Source organism: Typha latifolia, chromosome 1 (genome assembly GCF_019914945.1).
Source record: "Typha latifolia isolate L0001 chromosome 1, TyphaL0001v2, whole genome shotgun sequence".
Lineage (NCBI taxonomy): Eukaryota > Viridiplantae > Streptophyta > Magnoliopsida > Poales > Typhaceae > Typha > Typha latifolia.
In genome coordinates this window covers 22,160,206-22,179,583 of record NC_133086.1, presented here as the reverse complement: position 1 = coordinate 22,179,583, position 19,378 = coordinate 22,160,206, and the positions used below count along the sequence as shown (strand labels likewise).

The 19,378-nt window shown below is 40.5% G+C and overlaps 3 protein-coding genes across 7 annotated transcripts; 1 reads left to right on the top strand and 2 right to left on the bottom strand.

The window, feature by feature from the left end:
• LOC140792998 (uncharacterized) lies at positions 1-1,709 on the bottom strand. Its single transcript, XM_073144299.1, has 3 exons — positions 1,445-1,709; positions 1,294-1,360; positions 1-1,169 (listed from the first exon to the last, which is right to left on the bottom strand). The coding sequence occupies exons 1-3, from the start codon at positions 1,517-1,519 to the stop codon at positions 289-291; spliced, it is 1,023 nt and encodes a 340-aa protein (XP_073000400.1). The 5' UTR covers positions 1,520-1,709; the 3' UTR covers positions 1-288.
• Positions 1,710-3,922: 2,213 nt separating this feature from the next.
• LOC140802730 (DExH-box ATP-dependent RNA helicase DExH15 chloroplastic) lies at positions 3,923-15,380 on the top strand. Of its 5 annotated transcripts, none has more exons than XM_073158309.1 (18): positions 3,923-4,510; positions 5,112-5,287; positions 5,764-5,877; positions 6,075-6,183; positions 6,254-6,340; positions 7,209-7,327; positions 7,868-8,042; positions 8,165-8,764; positions 8,850-9,128; positions 9,776-9,982; positions 10,387-10,737; positions 11,269-11,505; positions 12,146-12,366; positions 12,843-12,942; positions 13,038-13,184; positions 14,493-14,724; positions 14,870-15,025; positions 15,121-15,380. In XM_073158309.1, the coding sequence occupies exons 1-16, from the start codon at positions 3,983-3,985 to the stop codon at positions 14,589-14,591; spliced, it is 3,549 nt and encodes a 1,182-aa protein (XP_073014410.1). In that variant the 5' UTR covers positions 3,923-3,982; the 3' UTR covers positions 14,592-14,724; positions 14,870-15,025; positions 15,121-15,380. The 5 variants fall into 5 exon arrangements, with proteins under 5 accessions (XP_073014410.1, XP_073014409.1, XP_073014411.1 ...); XM_073158308.1 differs by having other exon boundaries at positions 14,870-15,044; XM_073158310.1 differs by having other exon boundaries at positions 14,943-15,380.
• On the bottom strand, positions 15,333-18,909 carry LOC140802732 (formin-like protein 4). The gene is made up of 2 exons (XM_073158312.1): positions 17,451-18,909; positions 15,333-16,997 (listed from the first exon to the last, which is right to left on the bottom strand). The coding sequence occupies exons 1-2, from the start codon at positions 18,701-18,703 to the stop codon at positions 15,650-15,652; spliced, it is 2,601 nt and encodes an 866-aa protein (XP_073014413.1). The 5' UTR covers positions 18,704-18,909; the 3' UTR covers positions 15,333-15,649.
• Between the last annotated feature and the right edge of the window lie 469 nt (positions 18,910-19,378).

Below are 19,378 nucleotides of genomic sequence, written 5' to 3'. Positions count from 1 at the left end.
TTCACCAACTTAATATAAGTAGCATTTATAAATTATAATCTCCAACATATTAACAAGAAAATGTCCTCTCCGGCGACATATGCACCACATAACATGAAAGTAAGACTTCCAGACGCACACACAAGCTCCCAAAAGCCATTCTATAGAGCTTTAGATCCTATTCATATATTCACATAATGACATTACTTTTTAGGGGAAAAACAAAACTTGTTCAGCACTTGGACACAGATAATATATCCTGCATGAGACAAACTAGGATTAATATAACTAGAAAAGCCTCCCTTGTTTTCAATATCTAGAACTCATGCTACAAGAACGGGCGAGCCGCAAAGGTAATATAGGGACCCCTCCTCCATTAACATCCATACCCCCTCCAGGCACAGCATCATACTGCTTTCTGCATCCAGGGCAACGCCCATCTGCCTCTAGAATCCGCTTGTGGCAGAAGAGACAGAGGCGGAAGCCACACGAGCAGGGGAGGAAGCTCGAGTCAGTAGGGTCCAGATCCTCATAGCAGATGGGGCACGAAGAAGGTAGGGATAAAATGCCCTTTTGGCTCACCCCTCCTCCCCATTGCCGCTCCATGCTTGCCGGAAAGCTTCTCTGCTTCGAGATGCTAGGCAAGCTCTGAGGGCGGAACGCATCGTCCGGCCTCCAAGCTCTAGGGTTGGTACGGACAGGCTCACTTTTTTTGGCAGCAGAGCATGAAGGGGCATGCGTTGCGCCAACGGAAGGCATGGGATCAGCAACTGCTGCCGCAGGATCCGGATCCTCACGGCTGTGGTCGTCGCCTGTGGACAATGCGTCGGCCACTGCTTCCCAATCATCCAACACCCCATTTTCTTCCTCCCTCCCATCCGGCTCCTCTTCCGCATCGCTGACGCTTCTCGAACTGGATTCCGCGCTGCTCCCGCTGCTTGAGATATTGTTCAGGCAACCCTTCTGTGACGCGTTGCCAGAGGCGCTCGAGGTCGGGCTCTGGGTTGGAGAATCCAAGTCGCTCATCTCTTGGAGGAGGCCCGCGTCGTCCCGGTCTCTCTCCTCTTCTCGCCGCCTGACCTCCAAATTTCCCTTCCCAGCGCGAGGGAGGGGAGGATGAGGAGATGGAGATGTAACGGTCGGAGAACCCCCGTCCGTTCCCGCGCTCTTCCCATCCTTAGGACTCTTGACTGCTCCAAATAAAGCAGATCAAATCTCAAGAAACGTCAATTCAAACAGGAACACATCAAATCGCCCAACACTCTCTAAAATTCCGAATCCAAAACCGAAATCAATCGAGAAAACCACACAGACCTTGAGAGAGCCACTGCTCGCGGCGGGCATCGAGCTTGCATTGCTTCAATTTTGCCGAGCGGTTGCCCTAAAGATCAAGCAAAGGAGAGGAGTAAACAAATCGATCCGACAAGATCCTACAGCGAGACGACGAGCGATTGGCGTCACTTACCCTCTTCTTCTTTGCGAGATCCCTCGCGATCAACGCAGGGGCCGAGGCGTTGTTAGCCATGGCGTCGTAACCCATCTCGTCTTCGTCTTCGTCGTCGTCGTCCCCCCCCCCTCTCTCTTTCTCTCTCCTCTCTCGTCGAAGAAGAAGAACCAAAAAAGAAACCCTAGAAAGGCAGCGAGCGACCGAGCGAAGGAAACGGATAACAGAAAGATTTCGCCTCTTTTCGGTTTCGACTCTTCAAAATTTTCCAGCAAGCATAGGGAAAGAAGAGCACCCATGGCTCGACTTTTATACGGTCTACATTCCTAAACTACCCCTATATTGCGTATCTAATTACTGGATCTCCTGGCCAAAAGAAGGGAATCATGGTGGGCATATATGGTAAGTTCATCGTACGGTCACCAAAATGATCTCGGCCGCCTGATCTGTGGTATCTCGATTAGCACGTGTTGGTTAGAAGCTTGACACGTATGCTGAGGTATAGAATGGGAAATCTTGGGAAAGTAACGAGTGGAGGACAAGAGGTACCTTTTAGCAAATGGTAAAAATATCTCTCTCTCCAACGCCTCCGAACATTTATTAATTAAATTTTAATTAGCTTAGCATCTTCTTTTTTAATCATATATATATATATATGATGAGATATAGGTTGAAAAGTCCATCCCTTGCTATCATCGTGGTTGGTAAATTGCTACGAGTGTTGTTTGGTAAATGGATTCGTAATTTGAAGCGTCTGGTGAATGGATAATATTATGATTGCTTTCATCCCAGATGAAACGGTACTTATCAAAACTTATTAACAACTAATTCTAAATTTATAATATTATAAAACCAAAAACAAAATCTTCGGTAGGTATTTTTTTTAACAAATCAGACCGTAGCCCCTGTTTTATTAGAAACTTAAAAGTAACCTGCAACACATATTACCCTTACAAAGTTCGTATGTAACAAAGCCAGCAGATGAACTACATGGTTCCGAAAGAAAAAAAAAAAATCCCACAAAAAATCACTCTTGTTTGCATTCCACACCTGGACTACTAACAAGAACATAACATCATATATCTATAGTAACATTACTACATAATCAAGTAATTAGCCATCAGAAGTCAACAACAAAAATAACAACAGCTTTTTAACACTCTTCATCTAAGTCTATGCTCTTAATAGCCCCTTGTGTGACAAGCCGAGCTTTCTTCTTCGCAGCTTCCTTTTTTTAGATTCCTGCCTAGAAAATTACCTTGGATCTTATATTGAACCTATGCTCTTGGAATATTAGAAAAACAGTTATATTATTGATACATTTATTTCAGTAGTACTAAGGTTTAGTACGAGAAATTATTATATATTGCACTTTCTATTTTTTTTAATTACCAGTTATGACCGGTTAAAAAGAGTGCTCAACTAGCAAAAAGTTGGTTATTTAAATATCGTTATCATGCTTGATTCCAAATATTAATTATATTGGATTACTATACTAAGTTGTACCATATCAATCAAATTGCTTGCTACCTCAGTATATGGCGATTGTTTTAAGATAACCGTGATTGTGATTTAATTATCTTACTGAATCAACTCGTACAACTCTAAATTAATAAAAAATTATCATATTGAATTATAGACAATAAGAATCTTGCCCTGCCCCTTTGCATATCATCTACTGCCCTTCTTTCTCTAGCTTTGGATTGCCCTCCTCGCCCTTCTGAAATTATAAAATGCTCAATAAGGCTTTCCACTTCTTCCTACCAACCATGGCCGCAAGCGACCGCTGATGGCAATCCAAAATGGTCTACCTCCATTTGGGAGAGTGGGGACCGAAAACACCAATGCAAATTTCCGAAGACTTTGAGTAACGACTTCTACTAGCACTTGATTCGCCGACTCCCGCTTTGATGGAGTTATATTGGCTCTAGCATAGGTGAAGGTTTCTTGACTCAAAAACTGAAAAATACTCCATCAACTTGCACATAATAGTAGGAGTTTTCTAAATCTTATATTATCCTAGCATTGTATCATTTGAATGGCGTGGAACCTAGGTTGCTAGTGGGCTAAGAAAATCATCTAAGATTATAGTTGATGAAATATGAATCGAACACTCGACTCTACTCTATCTCAAATACTTTTCCTTCGATACAACATACCACATTGGAAAAATCTCCATTAATTTTACTGTGCACATTTTTTTTTATATAAATTATATATGTTTTATTATAAAAATTTATATCTAAATTAGAAATATTAAAAATTATTATTTTATAAAAATTTTAAGAGATCAATCTTATTATTATCAAAACATAGCCAATGTGGATTGCCCACGAGTCTAAAAATATGAGTATATATGAAAATAAGTATAGAATGTAATAACGTTTCGTTTTTACTAAATTGCAGGATAAGATATTTATTGTCCGTGAATTGAAATCATTGGTCAAGTAACTGACCGTTGTATATAAGGATATCCGAAGTTGAATAAAGATTATTATATCCACATCTTCTTTTAACTTCCTAGCGCTTTCTTCCTTACCACTTCCCCGGTTCCCCCTCATGCACTCTCTCGCTCCGCCCTCTTCTTCTTCTTTTTCTTCTTCTTCTTCCGCCCTCCATATCCCATCCCTCTTCCCGCTCCCCATCTCCCGCCGGTTCTTCCAAGAACTAGGGTTTCGCCATCACAGACCACTAAATCTTCTTAAACCGAGGCTTTCTCTCGTCCGCCTCTCTCGCGACCCCCTTAACGCCGCGTACCCGACGAAGGGGCAGTTCTCCGACACCGAGGAGGAGGAGGAGGAGGATGAGGAGGAGGAACAAGAAGAGGAAGATGATGACGACGATGAAGAGGCGGCGGCGGAGTACGACGATGGCGGTTTCTTGATCGATGCGTTAGAAGAGGAGGAGGAAGAAGAAAGGGTAGGAGAGACCACGCAGTTGGAGGGCGCAGGCCCTTCTCCTCGCACTGAGGAGAACAAACGGCAGAGTGTTGAGAAACTGGTGGCAGAAGTGAAGGAGTTTGGCGAAGAAATCATCGATTACGTAGAGCTCGCCGGGATTTATGATTTCCCCGTAGATAAATTCCAGGTAACATTTTCTTGGAACAAGGATCTGCAGTAGTTTGTGCATTTATTAGTGTGTATAATTGCTGTTCAATGTTATTCACCTGGGGTTCGCGGGAAGAACGATCTTAATATGCTTGTCAAAATGCTCAAAAGTGATTTTGTTTACACTAAGGGCAGAATGCTGAATATAGGACCTTTGTTTCATCTTCACATGCTTAGAATTTTAGTTCCCCGCTTTGTTATCAAAGGATTTTGAAAGATTTTACAAGTGGAGATGTAGAGATCAGAGGAAAGTTGGAGTAATCATAGAAAAACAGATCAGATTATGATGCGAAAAGGCATTGTTATATCTTCTAACACAACATCAAGATGTATAATGGATTGGTGTTATCTTGGCACACACTTTGTTTAGATAAATGTCAACTGGCATATATCTGGACTTAAATCCTGTCTGAGATGGAAGTTGTGACTGGATTGTTTAACTTGTCATGTGCAAATAAAATAGCAGTACACGAGTCCAGTAGATTGTTCTTTACTATTAAGGTAACTTACAAGCAAACTCTTTTTTCAGATACTGTCTCTTTTATATTTCAAGGCAAAAGCTTTTATATTTTTTTCTGCAGCGCTTAGCTATCCAAGCATTTTTAAGAGGCTCTTCTGTCGTAGTTTCTGCACCAACAAGCAGTGGGAAGACATTAATCGCAGAAGCTGCAGCAGTTGCTATGGTTGCTAGACAAAGAAGGCTTTTATACACAACCCCCTTGAAGGCTTTGTCCAATCAGAAATTCCGTGATTTTCGGTATGTATCTTCATTAATAAGGCCTATACTTCACGACTTTTCCACTGTATGTGTACTTTCTAGGTGTCAGGTTGGAGATGTGCACGATTATTATCTGCACTTGATCAGTCACACGAACTAGTCTGAGCGTCCTAGGTCATGTGTACTGCCCTGCTTCCTGTAATATTGTAGGAAGCAGGGCATATAAATATTGAGAGAGAACATTTTCGGAATAGAGTAGATTGTAGATTCTCTTTCCCCCTTAGGAGTTACAAACACTTTATATAGGATTCCCTCTTTTCCATATGTTAGTGCTAATTATGCATCTTTCGACTAACTTTCCAGTTATTAGTGTCCAAAGAATGTGGCAATTGTGAGCTGATAAAAAGCTCATTGTGACAATTAAGTGATCAATACATTTAATTGGTTTCACACTTTAGATTTTGTAAGTTGTAACTACTATTCTACTAATTCTTCTAGTTCCACAACTATTTCAGAAGGACGTTTGGTGATCATAATGTTGGCCTTTTAACCGGAGATTCTGCAGTTAACAAAGATGCTCGAATACTAATTATGACTACAGAGATTTTGCGCAACATGCTGTACCAAAGGTAGGCTGTTGAGGTTTCTTTCTACCCTGTACTCCTGTAGGACTGCTGTGGTTGCACTGCAATGGACACCACCAGTAAATTATTAAGTCTATCTAGAAGATAGTTTTTATTTTGAGTTTATTGCAATTCTGTTGATCCTTTATTATCTCATGTATGATCTCTTACACATGTATGATCTCTTCCATTTCTCTTTGCAGCATCGGCATGATTTCTTCTGAGAGTAGGTTGTTTGATGTTGATGTGATCGTTTTGGATGAAGTACACTACCTTAGTGACATATCTCGAGGCACAGTTTGGGAAGAGATAGTATGTTTTCCTAATTTCCATATTAACAGTTGTTGGCATACCAGCTATTTTAATATAATTTTCTTTATAGGTCATTTACTGCCCAAAGGAAGTTCAGCTTATATGTCTTTCTGCAACAGTTGCAAATCCTGATGAGTTGGCTGGCTGGATAGGGCAGGTAAATTTGAGTTATCTATAATAAATAGAATATCAGAATTGGTACATACTCTAGCTCAAGAATAAGCTGCTATTCATGCTTTCTTGTTTGTGCCAGAAGCAATTTGCACTTATACACAACACAAAAGCCAATCCACTCAGTCAAAGATATATGGCTCTCCACCTCTTGATTTCTCTGACCTCAAAATACCTCTTTCTACATTCACTAATCATTAGTCATGTAGGAAAATGGTTTTAAAATAATTGCTTCTTTTGCTTAGTTTAAATTGTCATCAAACATTCAGAGACCATTTTCTGTTATTTTGTTCTCTCCTTAAGACTTCTGATTGATGATTTAGAGCTGTCAGTAAGCCTTAGAGATGCTGACAATCCACATGCTAACATAGAAGAAGCCAGAAATCAATCTTCCCAGTGTGAAATCAAGGATAAATAGTGATATGTGCACTCTGACACTGTCAAACTGCATAGTGGCTAGACATCATAAATGCCATATTTTAACACTCTTTTTTGCACATATGGTCTTGCTAAGATAACTTGGTACAATTACAATGTAACATTGAATGGTATTCAACTAAACCTTATTGGAGCTCTTGCCTTCATTAGTAGTGCCTTCATAAGCAAATAATGGTGGCTAGCCTCCATTAGTGAATGAAAAAGAAACCTAATCAAAACATCCAAGATGTACCCAAAAGTTTCCGAGCCACCTTGATCTTTCTTTTGGTTTGAAAAGAAGTATCTGATTTGTATCCATATTCTACTGGTCCACTCTTGTTCAATGTTTGTTCATTGTAGTTTATTTCCTTGGTTGATTTACATTGTACTTGTATAAAAGAGTCTCACTTTCGTCTCTCTGTAATTTGATTTTTCAGATTCATGGTAAAACAGAGTTGGTAACATCCACTAAACGGCCAGTCCCACTGACTTGGCACTTTTCAATGAAGAATCATATATCGCCACTTCTTGATGAAAAGGGTGCAAAAATGAATAGGTGGTTTCCATTCTCCCTTCCAGTACATTGGTGTATTACTGTTACCGTTGTACTACCATCTATTTTTAATATTTTATTTTAGGTGAACCTGCATTGTCCATTGTGAGTTTGTTCCTTAATTTTATTTCATATTTCATCTCTGTGTTGATTATTTTTTCATTTCCTCTGGACCTCAAAAGTGTTTAAAGTTGCAACAGATGCTTAAAAAAGTTTTTCTCTAGAATTTTGTGGCCTTATATTTGGTTTCTCTGATCTAATGTGCTCATACAAAGTGTCATCTTCTAATCAGTTCGCTGCCTTTTCAATCTCTTATTTTTTTCAAGTTCCAGATTTGCACAATGAGGAACTGAAGGGTTGTACTTCTCTTCGTTCCTTTTGAAAAAGATATATGTGTTCTGTTCACATGAGATTTGACCCGAGGGATCTACACTATGCTAAGCAGTACACCAGTCATATTTGTCGTGTCAATAAGTATCATAGATTCACAGCCGTAAATCAGTTTATAAATGGTTTTTTAATTGTTTATTTGTGTTGATATAGGAAGTTGTCACTTGATCACTTGCAATTTGCTTCTTTAAGAACTGAATCATACAAGGAGAAGAGAAAAAGGAAGGGTAGAATGGCTAAAGTCGACGAAGATTATAATAACATTGTTAGTTTATCAAGACAGACACCATTGTCAAAGAATGACATGAACACTATACGCCGCTCACAGGTTTAATCTTATTTTTTTGTTTAATGTTTTCCTTTTTGGCATTTTTATTCCCACGTACGCTGGAAATGTATGTAAGCAAACAAATCAGTGATATGGTCTTGTTCGGTGTACCTTTACCTCAGGTTCCTCAAATACGGGATACTCTGTTTCAGCTTAGGAAAAAGGATATGCTTCCAGCTATTTGGTTCATATTCAGCAGAAGAGGATGTGATGCTGCTGTTCAGTATCTTGAGGATTTCAAGCTTTTAGATGAAATTGAAGCTGGTGAAGTTGAACTAGAATTTAGGAGGTTCCGCATGCAGTATCCTGATGCTGTCAGAGAAGTCGCTGTGAAAGGCATCTTGCGGGGGGTTGCTGCACATCATGCTGGTTGCTTACCACTTTGGAAGTCATTTATTGAAGAATTATTTCAGCGAGGGCTTGTTAAAGTTGTCTTTGCAACTGAAACGCTTGCTGCTGGGATCAATATGCCAGCTAGGACAGCTGTAATTTCTTCTCTTAGCAAGAGAGCTGAAGCAGGGCGCACAGCTTTGAGCCCAAACGAGCTATTCCAAATGGCAGGGCGTGCTGGAAGAAGAGGCATTGATAAAGTTGGTCATGCTGTGCTACTTCAGACTCCCTATGAAGGAGCTGAAGAATGCTGTGAGCTTCTATTTGCTGGACTTGAACCCCTTGTTTCACAGTTCACGGCTTCATATGGGATGGTTTTGAATCTCCTTGCTGTATGTAACATATTAACAACTTTTCTGTTAATATACCTGCCCTATATGTTTGTTTTCATGTAAAATCTTGTTCTATGCTCCTCAGGGTTCAAAACTTACTCACAAGTTAAAGGAACCGGATGGCGCAAAAGCTGTTCATTCAGGACGAACTTTAGAAGAAGCTCGAAAACTAGTGGAGCAAAGTTTTGGAAATTATGTTGGTAGTAGTGTCATGCTTGCTGCGAAAGAAGAGCTTAAAAGAATAGAACATGAAGTTGAATTGCTTTCTTTAGAAATTACGGATGAATATGTTGAAAGAAAATGTCGAGAGCATTTATCAGAGAAGGACTATTCTGAGATTTCTATTCTACAAGAGGAATTAAGGGTAACCTTTTCTTCTCCTTCCATTTTCTAACTGCTATATGCAGATAAATGGAGTATGGCAATTATTTGAAGATTTAATTGTCTACTGTCGTTAAATTTCTCGTAGTATACATGCTAAACTTTATTGTTCTTGTACTGCATTTGTCTGAAAATTCTATTTACCACTACTTTTGAATACATTGCACACACTGAGATACTTTTAACTGCTTCATTTGAGGATTGTAATGTTATTTCATGTTAATGGAAACTGATTTCAGTAAGTCCAGAAGAAAGAAATAGCTTCTGCTTTGGTCTCCTCTTTTCCTATTACATGTTCATATTTTTGTTCTTTGTTCTTTTTTAATGCCAAATCATTTAAAGTTTATCTTAATCCTGAAAGAAGCAAAAGATGGCTTTTATTTATGTCAGTATTCTCATTTTATTTTAAATTTTTTTTTGTTTATTAACATTAATAATCTTATTGACTTTGTTCCTTTATATTCTCTAGCTTCACTTTTTTGGAGTTCACTAATGTCCTCTCTCCAGAGTTTGATAACTTATGAAATGATCTATATTTTCTGTTAGACACGTACAATAGTTCATCTTTAGAATCAAATGCAGTTTGGATTGTTAAGTGACAATTGTGACTGCATATGCAATTTTCTTCAGGCAGAGAAGCGACTGCGGAATGAACTTAGACGAATGATGGAAGTTAAGAGAATGGCTGCATGGAGACCACTGCTGGAAGAGTTTGAAAGTGATCACCTTCCATTCATGTGTTTGCAATACAAGGATAAGGAAGCAGTTCAGCACATTGTTCCTGCTGTCCTCATTGGAAAGCTTAACTCCTTTTCTGCTCCAAGTATCATGAATATGGTGAGTGATAGAAGGTTAGTATTATTTTAGTAGTATGCATTTGGTTTTGCTCATCTGATTATCAGAAGCCTCATAAGAGAAATTTCTATAAATTTGAAATTTTAAACTTTTCTCATGCAGTTATTAGAATGAAAGCATGTATTAGTTTCTTTTCATCCAATATTTATATTGGGTATAAGAGATTGCCACATTTTTGGTGTTATATTTGATTAGATATGGCTCTTGGAGTTCAATCTTCATATTATGCTGCTAGCTTTTTGACATCAAGATCTCTGTTTCTATTTTATTTGTTCTCCAAGTAAAAGATTTTCTCAGTAAGAATTGTTAATGTTTTCATTTGTGTATGCTTTTGTCTCTCTGTATTCCATTAGGCCAATCTTAATTCATTAGCATGGCAAGTGCAGGTTGACATAGAAGCTCCTGTTCCTGATAAACTGGGGTCTGATTCTGGAGATGCAAAGGATGATAGCAAACTATCTTATTATGTGGCATTAAGTTCAGACAACTCCTGGTATCTCTTTACTGAGAAATGGGTAAAGATGATATACAAGACAGGTTTGCCCACCATCTCTTTAGTTGAGGGTGATCCACCACCTAAAGAAACTTTGAAGGAGCTCCTCAAGAAGGAAGAGTTGCAGTGGGAAAAGCTTGCAGAATCTGAATTTGGGCCCTTATGGTGCATGGAAGGTTCTCTTGATACTTGGTCATGGAGTCTTAATGTTCCAGTTCTGAGTAGCCTTTCAGAAGATGATGAGGTCTATATCTGATTGACAGCTCCTCCTTAATAGTGATTTGTTATATTTACTCTGATTAACTGATAATATATTAGCTGATCAATTAAAGTTTACAAAAACTTTGAGATGCTCCAAGGTGGATTACTTTTCATTATTTAGAATATTTTCCCTAAAGTTACACATATTGTTAAATGTTGGTCTATCTTCCTGTTAATCTGCCTGGCATCATTGCAGCAAGAGAATAGATTTCAGGAGTCTCAGACAGACAATAGTGCAACATGTCAATAAATGAATAATTTTAGTTTTAGCTTTTTTGTTCATCATTGGATAGTGTAATCTCTATTTTTCTGCTAGTAACTGAATGCCAATGTTTTGCTGACCTGTTATTGAATAATCACTTGCTTTCTGTTTATGTTGATATTTGTTGAACTTAGCTTAAGTGTTTATCAAAAACTTGGCAACCGGCAACCACTACTTGAGACTCAGATTAGTTGTTTCACAAATCTAGGCATGCACTTAATTTATAACTATTATTCTCATTCTTATCTTCAGGTGAGACATTTGTCTCAAGAGTATCAAGGTGCTGTAGAATGTTACAAGGAGCAGAGGAGGAAGGTTTCACGTTTGAAAAAAAAGATCACAAGTAGTAAAGGATTTAAAGAGTTCAAAAAGATCATTGATATGAGAAATTTCAAAAAGGAAAAGATTGAACGCTTAAATGCTAGATCTCGTCGCTTAACTAGACGAATAGGTCAAATTGAACCAACTGGTTGGAAAGAGTTTCTTCAGGTATATCTTTCTCTTGTCTTGACTGTTCCTTTGATATCTATATCTATATTCATGTAGCAAAATACACTACAATATTTCATTAACAAATTTTGGCTGCATCTTCCTACGTGGTGTTTGTTTATTTATAGTGAATCCTTCATCAATGCTGTATTTTGACTTCTAAATTACAAACTGTATAGAGTAATGCCAGTATGCACATTTATGCAGAGTAAATACAGTGTACTAGATATATATATGTGTGTGTATACCTATATGCGGGTGCATGCATCAGGATGTGTTATCGTTGTTAACTCATCAGCTACTCTAAAGGCTAAGTTGTTCGAGAATAGTGATTGTTATGTGTTATATTTTAACGTTGTCTTAGTTCTAAGCTTAAGACATTTTGATAGACGTAAGAAGTGGACTCAACTTAAATAGGTGGATATTTTATATTTCTAAATAACAGATGAGTTTGATAGGATCTGAATTTAGAGCCTCTATTTTAATACCTTGTTAATTCACTTGCTATTCTAAAAACTTAAGTTGTTAGGGGTGTGCAATTTTTATGCTTAATATTCTAACAGTTGGTCTTATCATTTGCGATGTTTGTATTACTTAGTTTGTCATTTCTAAAATTTCCTTTTTCTATTTTCTGCATCAGATCAGCAAAGTAATACAGGATGCCCGAGCATTAGATATCAACACCCATGTTATATATCCTTTGGGTGAAACAGCAGCAGCTATCCGAGGGGAAAATGAACTCTGGCTTGCCATGGTTCTTAGGAATAAGATCCTGCTAGATCTAAAACCAGCACAACTTGCTGCAGTATGTGGAAGTCTAGTCTCTGAAGGAATTAAATTACGGCCTTCGAAAAATTCTAGGTACATTATCATCGAAATCACAGGAATGTTTTTTTAATTATATTTATTAAATTGTTTTAGCCTGTTAATTTAAGATAAACGTGGTCATTTTCCTCTTGATGTTTTCGACACTTTGCTTGTGTTTACTCAACTTTCAGTTTCAGAAGCCTTTTGTCTCATTGTTCACATTATTGGCTGTTGTTCATGTCATAGGTTATATTAGACTATAGAAATATAGAAAGGTAAATAGCTCAAGAGATGGTAAGGGCAGAGTATATGACAAGTGTTAAAAGATGTAGAGGGCTTGGAGAAGTAAAGAGTATGAATGCACTGTCAACATGTCCTTAAATTTCTTTACAAAAGTATAATTGCTTTGTTAGTGATGCTTCAAAAATATTGTGCAATGGCTCATTGAATGTTATTTGACAATTTAAAGGACACTTTTTATGTCCCTTATTATGAGTGCAGAACTATACCTGACTGTTGCATGCTTGCAGCTATATATATGATCCATCCGCTATTGTAATTAATGTTGTAAATCTTTTGGAAGAGCAAAGACATTCTCTGATACAACTCCAAGACAAGTACAGGGTAAAGGTTAGTATTGAAACAACCTGTATTCACTATGATTACTTTCAGAATAGCTATTAAATTATTAGACGTTAAAATTTATTGATGTTACTCTTTTTAAGGTACCTTGTAATCTAGACAGTCAGTTTTCTGGAATGGTTGAGGCTTGGGCCTCCGGTTTGACTTGGAGAGAGATAATGATGGACTGCGCTATGGATGATGGAGACTTAGCTCGCCTTCTACGGCGTACAATTGATTTATTGGCACAAGTATGTGTTAAAAAATCTTTTTATTCTGTTTTACATCCTGAAAAGTTGCTTACACAAAAGCATTATTTTAAAAAACTTCTACCTTAATGTGTAGGCTCCCGTCTTAGATAAAATATGACTAAGCTCCACTTATAGGAGACCACTTTAACATCTCATTTTATATTTTAATATGTAGATTGACTTTGAAAATTGAAAATTATTATACATGTTGATATTTGGTGGATTCAAATAGCTTACTATAGTTTTGAACAAGAATACATTAGTATATTGTTTTGATTGTAGGTATTAATTTTAATTTGTTCTCTAATTAGTTTTTTTTTTTAAATTAACTGTCTTAAATTTTGGGCACCCTAGTAGCGCTTAGATGCTATATATTTACTTGTCCGCCCGTCTACCGCCTAGAATCTTTTAAAAACTTGCACAGAAGTAATCACAGGAACCAGTAGTAGTTTGTTCACTCAAGGTATGTTGGGCTTTTATTACATAGGTGTTATCTCTTATAGACATCTGAACACAAATCTTGGGCTTTCAAAATGCCCGTGTCAAATCATTCCCAATCTTCTTCTAATGCATCTTTTGTAATACATTCTTATGTTGCAATTACAACAGCTTATTTTCCTCTTTTCCAGTCTAACCTATTCCACTTCTATCTCGTAAGACTTTAACCTGTATTTGATTGATGCTAGTAACTTAATACTCATCAGCCTTAGAATACCAGCGCACGACAATTCTGGTTAACTTTATTTTAATTATCTGTTTGCAGATATTGTAAATGTAAAGTCAGGGAAACTTTACTTTGATCCAGTAATACGTGACTCTGATGTCCATTTGGCTCCCCTCAGTCAAAAATTAGAGATATGAGTTTAGAGATTTAATATTTTGCAAATTAAATGGTCAAGTAAAAAGCACCGCAAAACTTGTCACTTGTTTGGCTCTAAAAGGAGAAAGATATTTAGAATTTGTGATTAAGATATGCATATTCTGCAGAACTTACTTCAATCGTTTTCCATTTTAACTTGTTCTTAACTGTATAATATAGATCAGTCACTTCATAATCTGTCACATGAACAGCCACACTGACCAAAAAGTAAATTGTTGGTACTGAAGAGGCATCCTTAGATATACATTGTTATGTGAGATTTGAAAAAAGAGCACTCATCAGTTCAACACTCAGCTTTAGTACCTGCCATGTTGATTATTTTGATTTGTGCTTCTCATATCTGTTATCATTTGCATGCTATTTACATCTGCAATCTGCATATCGTTTATGTTGCACTACTTACCCTTTCTTATGTTGTGCTCCACCAGATTCCAAAATTGCCTGACATCGACCCCCTTCTCCAGAAAAATGCACTGCTTGCATCTAATTTTATGAACCGTGCACCAATTAGTGAGCTTACCGGATGAAATTCCTGTAGCAAATTGTAAATTGCTAAAAAAGTATATATAATTGATCGCGTGAATTAGTAGTACAGTTTCTCTTCAGATGTGAAACTTCTGCACACAAAAGTTGCCTCAGAATGTGCCAGCCATCCTAAAGGTAAGCTGACTATCAATTATTGTTCCTTTCTCTTTTCCATATTTAAATTATTTATGGCCATATGCATTTAAGAATTAAGATACAAGAAATATTATCTGCATGGGTTTCAATAACTCACTTTGACAATGGTTCGTGTCCTCTAAAGGTCTCCAAATGGCTGATTAGGACGTGCAGTAATACTACACAGATTAAAGACTGTTGTCTTAACTCCACTGCAGATGAATCAGCCATAAATGCAATCAAAATAGATCACCAGTGATACGGCGATGCTGCTGAGTTGTCTGATTCCGATTTTAACCAGGTCACTCCCCTTGCTGAGGGTATGGGTTATCGTTGTGGACATTTTTTTTCGAGGCTGCTCTTTTTGAAGTCTAATCTTTCTTTTTCGGTGTGCAGAAGACTCCGTGTTAATAATCCTATTATCATCTTCCAAAATTATTATTCAAGTATATATGCTTAAACGATTATTAAGGTCCACAAGCTTGTTATGTGGGCAACTATATGTGGGAGTTTGCTGCGTCACTGCCCAACAGGTGATTTTACATTAGTGTACCTCGAGAAGCAGCAATTGTAACATGAATTTAGAGCAAGAAGGTGTAAGCAATGAATTATCTGCAGAAAATAACAATGCTTAATATAGTTGATTGTTAGCATCACCCTGTACACGACAAATGCATGATCATTGATGTCGGCAGATAATGGAGTTCTTCTGCAGCATCACACGAATACGATCCAAACTATACTTGAACTATTTATCAACTCTACTAACTTCTCTCTTTGTACAGATTTGAAAAGAATAATCAATTTAACCTGTCCGCAGCATCTACACCTCAAATATACAACATCTAACACTGTATATATCACCCCACCCAACCCAAAACTCTATATTTCTATCTATCTAATCTATCTTCTCCAATTTCTTCTCCTATTCCTCCTCATCACTACTAGACTCCGACTTGGAATTCTCCGACAAGAAATGCGGCGGCAAGTTTGGGAACCTCGCCATGATCCTCTTCGCACTGCTCGACCCTTCGGGCGACTCTGTCCCGATCCTCGTCGTCCCGCTTCTCCCATTCGCTTCCTTCGCCGCCGCCGTCTTCTTCATCTGTAGATTCCTCGCGATATCCACGCACGCCTGGTCCACCATCCTCAAGAAATCGCTCACTATTATAAACAGCTGCAGTGGATGCGCTCCCTTGTCCCTCGCCGCCCCCGGCTGGTAGTACTCCGTCGTTCTCTTCACCAACTCCGACACCCGGATCTGCTCCTCTCTCACCTCAGTTATCTCCTCCTCCGCCGAGAGCACGAACCCCCTCATCTCCCTCTCGAACCCGTCTCCGCTCCCGCACGTGTCCAGCAGCCGCTTGATCTCCGGGACGCGCCGCTCGAGTGCGGCGCACGCGCTGACGAGGGCGTCGTAGTCGACCGCCGCCGCCTTCTTCACGCTGTCGAGCTCGGCGCTGAGGCCGCCGACCAAGGGGAGACCGAGCTTGGTGTACTCCTTCTCCCTCTCTTCCCTACCGGAATCACCGCCGCTTCTGCTGCTTCTGCTAGCGTTGCTGTCGGACCTGCGGAGGCTGTAGTTGCGGTTGATGACGCAGCGTTTGCCCTCGGATCGGACGACCTCCTGGACGACGAAGTGGAGGAGAGTGGTCGTGCCATCGGTGCTCTTGACGTCGGAGAGCTTGCAGAGCGCCGAGAGGTCGAACGCCCTCGCGTCCCCCCTCGCCGTGCCGGCGTTCATCCTGTTCCCGGCCTTGAGCACAGCTTCCAGAAGCTTGAGGAAGAGCCCGCTGCGATTTCTCAGGTCGGCGCAGGCGGACTCTAGGATTTGGAGGGAGGTGCGGAGGTGGGATGCCTCGAGGGGGTAGTTGGAGCGGAAGAGCATGGCGTCGATGCGAGCGAAGGGGGAGGGGACGGCGCGGAGGAGGTGGAAAAGGAAGGACTCGGCGTCGGCGAGGAGGGAGGGCTCGCCGGAGAAGGAGGTGATAAGGATCTGCTCGTCGTGGTTAGGTGCGACGCGGGAGAGCTTGTCGAGGGTGTCGGTGGAGAGGCCGCGGGCGGTGAGGATGGAGTGGAGGATGGCGTCGCGGGGTAGGGAGATGGATCGGAGGACGATGGCGATGTTTTGGGATTTGCGGGGATCGAGGAGGCAGATCTGGGCGGGAGCGGCGGCGGCGGAGGTGCCCGAATTGGTGGTGTTGGATTTAGGGTCTTTGCCGTTGTTGGCGGGCACTGTGCCGAAGAGGGCTTCGATCCTGTCTTCGTCGTACCTGTGGCATAAATAGAACTTATATGGATGATTCCTATGAAGATTCTTGCATCAATATAAACTACCTAATCTCATAATACAGAATATAACTTTTTATGAACTATAAAATAGAAAGAGAAGACTCCGATTTACTTTATCGACAAACTTGTTTATTCTTTCTTAAATTCTTAATGGTTGTTGAAGAGAAGCAAGTGGAGTATATTATAAATCTTTCTTTATTATTTCTTTTTTCTAATACTATTGCTTACGTTTGAAGATTAAATACTGGAATCCAAGTTATAACGCAGACAATTCTATTCTCCCGATTATCAATTTAGCTATCCATTCCAAAAAGGCAATAAATGAAGCATTAATTGCTCATTCCAGCGGTGATAATTATAGCAGAAAGCTAAGATGTATGATTATTATTATTATTACTATTATGTTGTCGTAGAGAAAATTAAGCACAGCGTACCTGAATGAGCCGTCGGTGATCTTATTCCACACTATTGAATGATCCGCGTTCGCCGGATTCACCTTAACCCAATGCAGTGGCTTCAGCTTCTTCTGCCCTCCCTCCTCCGCAGCCGCCGGGTGCGGTGGCCGCGACGATGACGGCGTTCCGATCCCTCGCGGCGGAGGCGGCGGCGCCGATGACTGTGGGCGCGGCCCTTTCGGAGCAGGAGGAGGTGGCGGGCCGCGAGGTGGCTGTGGTGCTGCCGGACTTGGCCGACCAGGCGGAGGAGGAGGAGGTGGCGGGCCCCGAGGCGGAGGCGGGGCTGGCGGTTGTGATGCTGCCGGAATTGGTCGACCAGGTGGCGGAGGAAGCGGTGGAGATGGAGGCGGACGAGCCGCGGCGTTAACAGCTACGAGTGGTTGCTCCAAAGCTGGCGGCTGTGGTGGCGGCGGCGGCGCCGGACTTGATCGACCAGGAGGCAGAGGCAACGTTGGTGATGATGGAGTACTAAATGGCGGTGGAAATGGACTCGATCTCCCCGGTGGGAGCGGAAGCAGCGGAGACGATGGCGCAGCCGGCCTAACCACTGGGTCGCTTGAGAACGCCGAGATTGACGAAACCGAACTCCATGTTGTCACCGCCGACTCCTGGAAAGCACTCGAAGACGAGTTCACCGATCCCACCGGAAGAAACGGCGTCTCTTGAACCTTCCTCTCCCTTCTCCTTCTCCGCCTCGCATCTCTCTCCTCTTCTTCCTCCTCCTCGCAGTGCCGGCACTTCTTCTTACTCTCCCGATTAAACTCCCTCCAATAGATCGCGTCGAGTCCATTGTCATCCACGATCACGCCTCGAACCGCCAGACTAGCCCTCGACCGCAGCCTCTCGAGCCGCATGTTCTTGTTATCGGAGCGGTAAGGGTTCTCCGGTGACTTCACCTCCTTCCGCCGCGCGGAGCATCGGTAGAGGGCGAGGAATACGAGCGCGGAGAGCACGAAGCTGCTCGTCGCGGTCGCGATCACCGCCTTGGTCACTTCACCTCTCTTGGACGGAGATGGAGATGGAAGAGAAGTAGGAAGCGGAGGAGGAGATTGCGAGATAGGAGAAGGAAGAGGAGAAGGAGGAGGAGGAGGAGGGTTGGTGAAAGCTGGAGAAGGTTGGGAAGGGAAGAAGGTCTGGATATTGCTTTGAGCGAAGCAAGTAGTGAAGTGGAGGAAGAGAACAAGAGGAAACCCTAGCGATAGCCATGGCAGTATCTTAAAGATGAAAGCCATGAACAAATTAGAATTGAACGATAAATTTTAGGGATTTCGACGAAGAAGAAGAAGAAGAGAAGGTAGGGTTGGATGATTTCAGTATATACTTTTATTTGATTTGATCCATTTGTTTGTTTCGATTTGGGTATATTTTGACGGATTCAAATTGGAGTGGAGGAGACTCAGGACTAAGAGAGGAGAGTGGTTGCTCTGTTCGCAGACGGAGACGGTGGGTGATGCGTTGCGTTCTTATTATAAGCTTCTATGACGGAAATGCCCTCGCTTTATTGCGTCACGTGATACGGAGCGTAGCTAGAGAATCATGGGGCTTTTGGTAAAAGCATCGTGAGGCTTACCTGTTCCAACGAATTAGTATTCAACTAGTACGAAAACGAGTAGATTGATAATATAACTCTTCTTGTGAGAAATTGTTGAGACGCTTACTTGGTCAAACGAGTTAGCAGAATCGAAATCATTGTCTCATGTTAGTTACTTCATGCAACTAGGTGAGGTTGGCGCCTAATTTAAATAATAATAAAAAAACTACAATTTACGCTCACATACCTAATTAACTCCGTCCTCCAATAATTATTATTTCTTTATTATATATATAACTAATTTATAGTTTGAATTTGGATATACTAGATACAAAGTTATATAATATTAAATAAACTTTTTCATACATATAAAATA

Coding starts and splice junctions, on each gene's coding strand:
- LOC140792998 (XM_073144299.1), bottom strand. CDS start 1,519: ATGGGTTACGACGCCATGGCTAACAACGCCTCGGCCCCTGCGTTGATC. Junction 1,361..1,444: donor ATCTCGCAAAGAAGAAGAGG/GTAAGTGACGCC, acceptor CTTGATCTTTAG/GGCAACCGCTCGGCAAAATT. Junction 1,170..1,293: donor CGAGCAGTGGCTCTCTCAAG/GTCTGTGTGGTT, acceptor TATTTGGAGCAG/TCAAGAGTCCTAAGGATGGG.
- LOC140802730 (XM_073158310.1), top strand. CDS start 3,983: ATGCACTCTCTCGCTCCGCCCTCTTCTTCTTCTTTTTCTTCTTCTTCT. Junction 8,765..8,849: donor TGGTTTTGAATCTCCTTGCT/GTATGTAACATA, acceptor TATGCTCCTCAG/GGTTCAAAACTTACTCACAA. Junction 11,506..12,145: donor GTTGGAAAGAGTTTCTTCAG/GTATATCTTTCT, acceptor TTTCTGCATCAG/ATCAGCAAAGTAATACAGGA.
- LOC140802732 (XM_073158312.1), bottom strand. CDS start 18,703: ATGGCTTTCATCTTTAAGATACTGCCATGGCTATCGCTAGGGTTTCCT. Junction 16,998..17,450: donor ATCACCGACGGCTCATTCAG/GTACGCTGTGCT, acceptor TTTATGCCACAG/GTACGACGAAGACAGGATCG.